This window comes from Postia placenta (assembly GCF_002117355.1).
Source record: "Postia placenta MAD-698-R-SB12 unplaced genomic scaffold POSPLAscaffold_19, whole genome shotgun sequence".
In the NCBI taxonomy this organism is placed as follows: domain Eukaryota; kingdom Fungi; phylum Basidiomycota; class Agaricomycetes; order Polyporales; family Adustoporiaceae; genus Rhodonia; species Rhodonia placenta.
In genome coordinates, this window is record NW_020169850.1 from 588,498 (window position 1) to 597,416 (window position 8,919).

Genomic DNA, 8,919 nt, shown 5'->3' on the forward strand with positions numbered 1-8,919 from the left:
CTGCGGGTGGGCTGCCAGGCGGACAACCGCCCGCGTCGCGCATATGAAATGCAGGACAGGACGCGGACGCGGACATGGGCGTGCGCGCGCGTCCTGCCGTTGGCGTATTCTCCGTGCAGGGAGGCACGTCTGGTCCGGTCCCGTGGTGGAAGGCGTCGCGGCGACGCGCGCGAAGCCCAGGCGAGCGCCCCGGCGGAGATGCGCGTAGCTCGGGTGCGGGTGTTGCGGGAGGATAGGCGAGCGGCTGCGTGAGGTACGCGGCGGGGCTGGGCGCCGTGACGCGGGGAAGGGAGCGTCCGTGCGTGGGTTCGCAATGCGGGAAGGGGGGTAGCGGGAAGGATATAAAGAGGGCCGGAGATGGGTGGAGGGTCGTCATCTCCTGGCCGTGAGTGTGTCGCTGTTGACTGGCATGTGTCTCGATGGTGTCTGCATACGGCACCTACGCCTGCTGTCTGTACTTTAGTGTCTGGACTGACCTTCATATGCTGCAGGTACGTGGGCCGACGTTGGAGGGCCCTGAAGAGCCATGGTGGTGAGCGCGGTCACCGGTCGACGTTGGTTTGATTGATGGTGTACTTACAGCGTGTGGAGTTGACAGTTGGTGGATGTGGGTGCGCGCGCGGGCGGGATGGACGGAGTGCTGGGGGAATGGAATTTGATGCGGCGGCGAGTGTTGCGTAGAGGCTCTGCGCATCGGCGTTATATTTCGTTAGCTGTGCCGATGTGCGTGTGAGCAAGCGATCAGAGTGTATCAAGGTGCTTACGGGGCGCAGATGTGGGCGCGGATGCGGGCTGCAGGTCCGAAACTTGTCGGGCTGCGGTAAAATGGCGGAGGATGGTGTCGCGACGGACAAGAAGCACGGGCGAGTGCTCTGGTCGATACGCGCGGGCGGCGTGCGATGGACGGTGCAGCTGCACGGGCTCGGCGCAAATGAGCATGATACATCAATGCAAGGCGTGCGACTGCAGCAGCGGCGTGAGCAGATGACAGGCGAGCGGGCGCACCTTCAGCTGACGGCGAGGGCGGCCGAGAGGACGGATGCAGCGTACGGAGGGAAAAACGCACCGGTTCACGGCTCCGCAAGCAGCAAGGGTCTCCAGGAGCGCGCGGTCGATGTCGTGAATGGGAGACTTGAGGTGGCCCTCGATGACGCCGTGTGCGCCGTCCGGCGTGCGCACGCGGATCACGGGCGCGACGCCCTGCGCAACACGCTCGTCCCGGATGTATGAGTGCGCGCCCTCCGCGCGCGTCGCCCAGCCCGAACACGCTGCGCTTGACGCCCTCCAGCAGCTGCGCGCTGCGCCCGCGGCGACCGCCTTTACAAGCGCACGCCTGTTCTGCGGGAACTCGCCCTCCTTGTCCGCGATCGTGTCCGCGTCCACCGCCGCCGCCGCGCTTTGCTACTTTCTTGACCCGCCCGCCGTCGCTCGCGTACAGCACCGTCAGCGGCGGCGCGTCGATCGCAGGGAGCGGCTCCGCGTACGCCTTCTGCGCCCGCGCGCGGCATGCGTGGCTTCGCCGCTTGACGTCGCTCTCGGAGACGTCTCCGGCGTGACCGACGTGGTGAATAGCGCGGTGCGGGGAAGGAGGATGCATGGCGGCGTGTGTGCCAGCAAGCGGCAGTGGCGCGGCGTGGGGATGCGCGGATGCGGACGTGCGTGGGCTGTAGGCTGCAGACTGCGCGGGCTGGGATGCGCGAGAAGTGGAGGCGAAGGGCGCGGCTGCGGTTGCAGAGCGCGAGTCTTTCAACCCCTGACAAGGCGTGGCTGTGAGTGCGATCGACAGACGCAGCGTCCACGGTGGAACGAGCGATCAGGATGTAATGGTAGGCGAGACACTGTATACCAGATGCGGGCGTGCGAGCGATCGGCGAGCGGACGCCAGTGGAACGCAGGACAGTGTGAGACGCAGCGAGCGCCGTGCGATGCAGAGCAGAGACGCAGCAAAAGACACCGGCGACCGAACGACGATCGCAGCCCGAGGACCGAGGACGTGTGTGCACGAGCGCTTGAGCATTCGAGAGACGATCGGGAGCTTCACGAACTCGACACCCTCGATCTTGACGCCAGGGGTCCGATACTTCGCGATCTCCGCGTCCGTGCATCTGAACCTCAGGCTTCAGCTTCAGCTTCAGTACTCATATATTCTTGGCTTGTCTCTTGGGCTGATACTGTCTCTGTCCCGCCTTCAGTGTCTGCGCCCCTTTGGATCTCAAGTCTTTCCGCGCAGCAGTCTGGATGCTATTGAGCCTCGTCTCATCGGAGCTCTCAAAGTGTCTTGGCGTCTTTGTGGTCGACTGCGTCTTTGTCGGGAACATATGGATCTCCCGGAAAAAGGAAGAACCTCTTTGTCTGACCTTGTCTGTTGACTACAAGAGGCGGGCAAAAATGCAATGAGCCACATTCACCGTGCGCATTGAAAGGACCCCGAAAGTAGGGTAAGATAACCTCCTTCTTAGTTAGAACACATCATGTGATAGATGTTCTAACCATAATAGGCAGGCAGCTGGGCCTTTTTTCCTTTTTCGAGTCCCCTTCTTGCATGGTAGATGAAGAGCGATGCACTCGAGCAGGCATACACAGTTGAGTAGGCTTATTCTATATATATTTCGTCATCAAGTACATGATGGGGTCGCTCCGGTAAGTATAGTAGCCCAAAATCTGCCTCGTTTTGTTTGCCGCGCTGCATCGTCAACCCGCGTCGTATCTGCTCGTGATCGCTTATGGCACTGGGATGTAAAGGAGTCCGAATCAGTGGCAGATAACGAAGTCGAATAGCACAAGTCGCCAGGAGTAGATAGCATTGAATGAAAGCAGATTTTGCATCACTATCTTGGGATACTGTATTCATGAGTGCGTTGAGCGAGAGTGAGGAAGGCTGACTCGTAGCTAGTGTAGGGTAAATAATTCATCAGTGTGTAAATTACCGTTTTTTACAGACCCAGGTTTTGGGACCCCTTTTTTACATGGTAAAAAATGTAAATTACAGTAAATCACGGGACTATTTGCGCTTCGGCACGTGACACCCTCCGGTGTGTAAAAAAAGTAAAAAATGGTAGAAAAATGTAAAGATATGTTAAAAAAAGCTCTAGGGAGCATAGCATATGCTACAGACTACCTACACATCCTAATTGAACTCCCATAACACCTTGCCAAGTTGCCGTCTTCTGCCTCATTTACATTTACTAGCTCCTCCTATATATCCATGCAGCCACTGTGGCTTCAAGTTCCCAGCCCTAGATGATGGGGGCAATTGTAACAGGCGAGATGAAGAGTGTGAGCCGTTATGATGAGAGAGGACTGAGAGGTTTGCGAACAACAGGGGCAGAGGCCCGAATACTGGTGTTGGCTCGACAAAGAGATACAAGAGGTGTTCGAACCATTCTAAGAGATTCTAAGTACCTACGGCTAGATCCGAGACAGCGCGGCTAAGTCCGAAAAGGTGAGTCAGAACTTGTACTACGTTCGAGCAGAGTCCGTTGATATCTACAGAGACCGTGTATAAGTACGTAGACTACAAAGATACAAAAAGTAGCGCATTGAAGCAGTGTTGACAAAATAATAGCCCGGGGTGCAAGGCATTGGCCCAATTGGCGGCTGAACGTGGGTACCCAACACGTGACACACCCTTATTTACATTATTTACACCTCTATTCAGACAGCCCTGTAAAAAAGTGTAAATTACTTGTAAATTACCTGTAAAAAAGTACGGTGTAATTTACACTGATTTATTTGCCTTACACTACTCGTAGCGCGACACGCTCTTGGGCAGCACATGCCACGTGCCTGCGGCCACACTCTCTGCACGCAGCAAAAACACATCCGACAGTGGCTTCTAAGAGGAGTAGAAAATTCATTTCTTTTTGTCAAAATACGACTATATTCAATCTCATTCATCTTACAGAGTGATAGGACATGAAAGAAACTCTTGCAGGCGTTATTCAGAGATTCAGCGAAAACGGCGCAGAGATTGAAATCAGGCCCCCCGGACACTGGGGGGCTATCCACTTCTCAGGTGGAGCATATCCCCGATCTCAATCTCGCCCGCCTCTTGGTTGACTATAGCTCTTGCTCGAACAACGGAATGCCACTGCCGCATGTCTGTGGCTATGCCACGTTGACCTGCTTTGATCTCCCGGGCTCTAACATATAAAGCATGAATCCTCAATTTCTTCCTCATATCACAACGTCTGGTCTTCTTACTTGGGTAGCACTTTCGGACAGACCAAGCCATGTCCTTTTTCACGCGGCCCACGCAGCCCACCGAGGACGCCAGAAAGAACCTCCCTGAGTCTCAAGGTCTGTGTCGTTACCCGTTCAGCACCCAGGAGGCCGAAACGCTGTCGCCACACACGATCTCTCTCTCTGGCGCGCGCAACCGAAATGTCTGGGAGGGAAACACAGGCTCCCGAAACCACATTTCCCGTGGCATCCGGACGCAGCAGCCAAACGATCGTGCACAGCAGGCTCACACAGCAGCGGACATTGTCTCATTCTTGCCGGCATCGAGCTTCAATCCGCTGGCTGAACCCTTCGTCCCGGGAGCGTCTCGTATGCACACTTTGGCCGCGACACCGGTGCCACAGCCATCTGTACAGCAGACTTCTGCGGCCACGGACACCTCTCTTGTGATCAGATATGACTGGCTTCCAAGCCTGCGACTGGGATTAGCGGCCGTCCACCCGGAGTCACGGAGAGTCCTTGCACAGTCTATCGTCAGACTAAAGCCGTGGGCCCGGGACCCTGTCCGCGTAGCCATATTGTCCGCCAAGATAGCAAAGTGCGTCATCGAGGGTCACTACCCCAGCATGATGACAGTCGCGCAGTTCTCAAGCGAGCTTCACCAGCTTTTCCGGCAGGAGGAAGGTGGCCAGCTCGCGACGTATTTCAGACGCTGCCTTGAGCTCTACCTCTGCCGCTGCTTCGCCGAGTACTGCTATCCAGTGAGTTTTCCCGTGCATTGCGCGACGTGGTGTTCATACTCCTTGTCGTGATCGCGCAGCTCTGTCAGCAGCCTCATGAGATATACTCCATGCGGGCGGCGGTTCGGTCTCGTGATGGTGAGGTGACACGCAGTAGAATCGAGTCAGCGCTGGCGCTGGCGGCGTACGTCGGCGGGCTCTTCGCACAGGATATGATCTCGGGCAGTCTCGCCCTCACTTGTCTCAATGCGCTGGTCTCGCAGCCGTACGTCCTGGAGCACTTGCAGGCGATACACGCGCTCCTCTCACACGCTGGTCAGAAGCTGTGCAAGGCCGGCTCCCCAGATTATTGGGACAGTATCTCGAGTGTGGTGCGATGGCGGGCGACTCGGCTCCTGAACGATGCGAGTATGGCTAACGCATCCTGTATTGGTCGCTGGTTCTGCCAAGTATGCCCGAGGCACGGTGTGTAAGCAGTGCACAAAATATATTTTATTTGCGCAGTGCGAAGTCCACAGATGATCCTGACCGTCGTTATATCGTGAGTTGCCTCTCCCCCTTGTCTCGTTTCCTGTAATGGGGGCTGTTCTTCACATCGTGTGACAGCCCTCTCCCCCTTGTCCCATTTCCTATACTGAGGGCTCTTCTCTGCGCAAATGCAGAGAACAGCCCTCTTCCCGTTCTCTCTCCTCCTACAATGAGCGCTGTTCTTCGCACTCTCTCTCGTCAGAGACCATCCCTTGTGCAAAGAAACTACAGTCGACAACCCCGGTGCTTCATGTGCTCATGCCATATGTCTGCCGCATTTCATCGACTCATGCTAATGAGTACACAATCAACCCTTGCTGCGATCACGCAAATCAGTAAGGCAGTGGCTTACCTTCAAAGGTATACATTGTGTATGCTCGTAATTCTGCTTCAACTCAATTTGCGTGCATCGTTGTTGTGTGTATTGTACCACCTGCTCATGTCACCCTAGATTAGTCATTCTCGTCGTACATCGTAATGTCTGGCGGCCCGACGGTGCGGGTGACGGAGTGGGAGAACGAGCCAGAGCCCGTGCCTATGGGGCAGGGCGTAAGGCGGACGTCTGACAGCTTCTACACGCAACCTACCTGGGTACAGATGGTGTCAGCAAATGTAGGCGTGCGGCAAAATAAAGCGACATGTCATCGCCGCATCTAGTAGGCAAGGAGATGAAGAAGAAAGATGGTGAGCATATAACTAATGCCCTCAGAGAGCGGGAAGCGGCCTGTCGTTGTACCGTGCGACAAAGCAGTTATGACAGGATATGGAAGAAGAGAGAAGATGGAAATTTTCGACAGCACCACGGGCGGATGTAACTCGACGCCATCTACAGCGAAGTTGTGAGCTACAGTCTTCCTGTGATATATGGAATCCGAAGGCCAGCCGAGTGCGGACATAGGCTTACCAGCTTCAATAACTTTGCTACCGGGCTTGATATTCAGCCACGAGGTGACGAACACAATGTCCGCGAGGTAGAGGATTTGCATGCGGTGAGGGAGCGCGAGAGTCCAGAGCTCGGGCGTCGGGCGGAGGACGTGGATGAAGCCCTTGCCGTTGCGCGAGCCGACCTTGGACCCATAGGGAACGCCGACAAGGTCGTCATGAACAGGCAAACTGCATCGCACTCGGTGTCCGAGTTGTCGGTGACAGCAGATCTAGATCTGACGTTGACATCCCTCGTGCATTGACTGGCATTCATAGGTGATAGGTCACAGTATGGTCGGCAGGGTGTATAGAACATAGCAGCAGCACGTACGAGCACAACGACAGCATAGTTGCAGCACCCATGGACAATTGGATACAATTATATATAGTCAGTGGTCATGGTCAAAACAAATTTGTACACCATTGTGTTCCCAGAAAGGAAATGCTTCTCATCAGATCTTCTGAAACGAATCACCCCTGGCGTACATGGTCGCGCTCCGGCTGCCCGGGCATATTCACGTTCGTGTGCGCGGGCGGACTCATGCCCACCCCGCATCCCGTCGGCCGTGCCCGGGTTTGCTTTTCTGGTGCACGTCTGGCTTGTTGCTTGTGTGGTGGTATCACTGTCGGCTGTCGATCAGCAGTCACAATGACTGATGTCACATGTCCTCCGTATGGAGGGCGATGAGAGTGTATTTGATGCACATGTGGTCAAATAATCCTCATGCGGACGGCCGGTAGGCATGGACACACGATCTGCAGTGAACAAGACATTCCACTGTGTCCGTGTCGCATCTGTCTATTGCAGGGCTGCGAGCGACGCCATCTGAGAGGGCGCTGGTGACGTCAAGCTTTCTACGGCCATTATATAACAGGGTCTAAAACCACTCCGTGTACCCAGTGCGTCGAAGGTTCACCGTACACTGGGCACCAGTCGTTACACGCATGGTAGTGTAGGGATGCGGCGCATTCCCGTGCGCGTGCTAATGAAGTGGCGGCACAGCACGGGTGATCGAGCACGGAGCAATTAGTTAGGCGCGTCCCCACCGTAGCGATCATGGTGAAGCGAGAGAAATAGGGGCCTGGGAGAAGTCCATACGTACACGGGTTTGCAACTTGACGACGGCAGAGCCAAGGCGGCAGAGGACGGAGCACGACCTCATCTGGTTTCTTGCTCGCTGAGCCACCTTCTTGTGTGCGTTTGACTGTGCAGCTGCTGTGTTGAGGTGAGTCGTCCCGGCTGGCCACTGTGCATGGGTGACGGAGGTGCTTACCATGTGGGGCTGCTCGCAGGTGGACTGGTCATCCGACGGCGGCACACACAGACAACCAGTTGTCTGTGGAAGACTGAAACATTTGTCTTTCCGTTCTATTCCTTGTACTACTAGCGCCCATACTGGCGCCTGTCTTAGCGCTCACCCGCAGGTTGAACATTATGTAGCTTACATAATGGGGTCCATGCGCACTTCGTCCCTGGTATCGTACCACTACGTTTCTTTCTTCACTAACGCGACCACATAGACACGATGGTCCGTGCGCAGTCGGTACTTGTATAAGTAGTTGTACCATTAGTCGGTCGAACCCTAAGTTCGACCTGGTTATTCATTCAAGTCTCTGCTCCTCTTCGCTTGGAGTAGTGGTCATTCTCGACTTCCTCACTCGACCTTCAGGACGACGCACTGTCCATAAGTCCTCGCTCGTCGTCTACGAGTCAGGCATCGATACAGGAGTATAGACCGTTGTATCAAAAGGTCGAACTTTCTAAGCTACGTTCCTAGTTTCACCTAGTCGAACAACTCATCCACCATCACGTCAAACAACGCAGTAAACCCGGTTCCCTTGGGACTACCAGCCCTCGCAGGATCTCCCCTTCTCCAGTACGACCGAGCAGACCGTTGCTTCGTCACCACCACAAGAAGGACTCCCATCTATCCTCGAGGCGGCTCCTGGGTTCGCGCAGAAGGTTCCAACCCGCAGATCGTCGCCCATCAACAGCTTGTCAGCTATTACCAGAGACACCCTCCCGCTCACCCAGAAGACGTATTCGCCATCCTACGAATCAACGTCGAACCAGCACAAACAACAGAGAACCTACAGTCACCTGTTAACGAACAACCGTTTGAGCTCCCGGACGTTCAGTACGTTCCCATTAAGGCTCCAGAACTACCACCAGCCCCACCTGCACCAACCAACGCACCGGTTGAAGTCCCCATGGCAACGTTCACCCAAGCAGACATCGATCAGCGCATCGCTGTCGCCCTCGCAGCATACCAATCCCAACAGTCAACTGCCAACCGACCCCTTCGCCTTGACATCCCCGCTCCCGAACCTTTCAGCGGAAAGGCGGAGGACCTCAGACGCTTCATCCAATGCATCCTCTCCTACTTCGTCGCCACCAACAACACCAGACTTAGCGATGAAGCAAAGATCGCCTTCACTGTAGCATTGATGAGGAAGGACCTAGGGAAGACCTGGGCAGACGCATACTACGAGAAGTCGGCAGGGGGAGTCCAGGTCTATCCTGATTGGGCAGCCTTCGCCACCG

General features: G+C 55.6%; 3 protein-coding genes across 3 annotated transcripts; 2 read left to right on the top strand and 1 right to left on the bottom strand.

The window, feature by feature from the left end:
• Positions 1 to 825: 825 nt before the first annotated feature.
• On the top strand, positions 826 to 1,757 carry POSPLADRAFT_1061939 (hypothetical protein; the record flags this gene model as incomplete). Its single annotated transcript, XM_024481457.1, has 3 exons — positions 826 to 1,224; positions 1,289 to 1,603; positions 1,671 to 1,757. The coding sequence occupies 3 exons, from the start codon at positions 826 to 828 to the stop codon at positions 1,755 to 1,757; spliced, it is 801 nt and encodes a 266-aa protein (XP_024334033.1).
• Positions 1,758 to 4,186: 2,429 nt separating this feature from the next.
• Positions 4,187 to 5,395, top strand: POSPLADRAFT_1186154 (hypothetical protein; the record flags this gene model as incomplete). Its single annotated transcript, XM_024489204.1, has 2 exons — positions 4,187 to 4,943; positions 5,003 to 5,395. Exons 1-2 carry the CDS (start codon positions 4,233 to 4,235, stop codon positions 5,393 to 5,395), a joined length of 1,104 nt encoding a protein of 367 aa, XP_024334034.1. The 5' UTR covers positions 4,187 to 4,232.
• A 960-nt stretch (positions 5,396 to 6,355) lies between these two features.
• Positions 6,356 to 6,553, bottom strand: POSPLADRAFT_1116075 (hypothetical protein; the record flags this gene model as incomplete). The annotated part of the gene is made up of 1 exon (XM_024483463.1): positions 6,356 to 6,553. A coding segment is annotated over one exon (198 nt), but the record flags the coding sequence as incomplete, so codon positions are not given.
• Between the last annotated feature and the right edge of the window lie 2,366 nt (positions 6,554 to 8,919).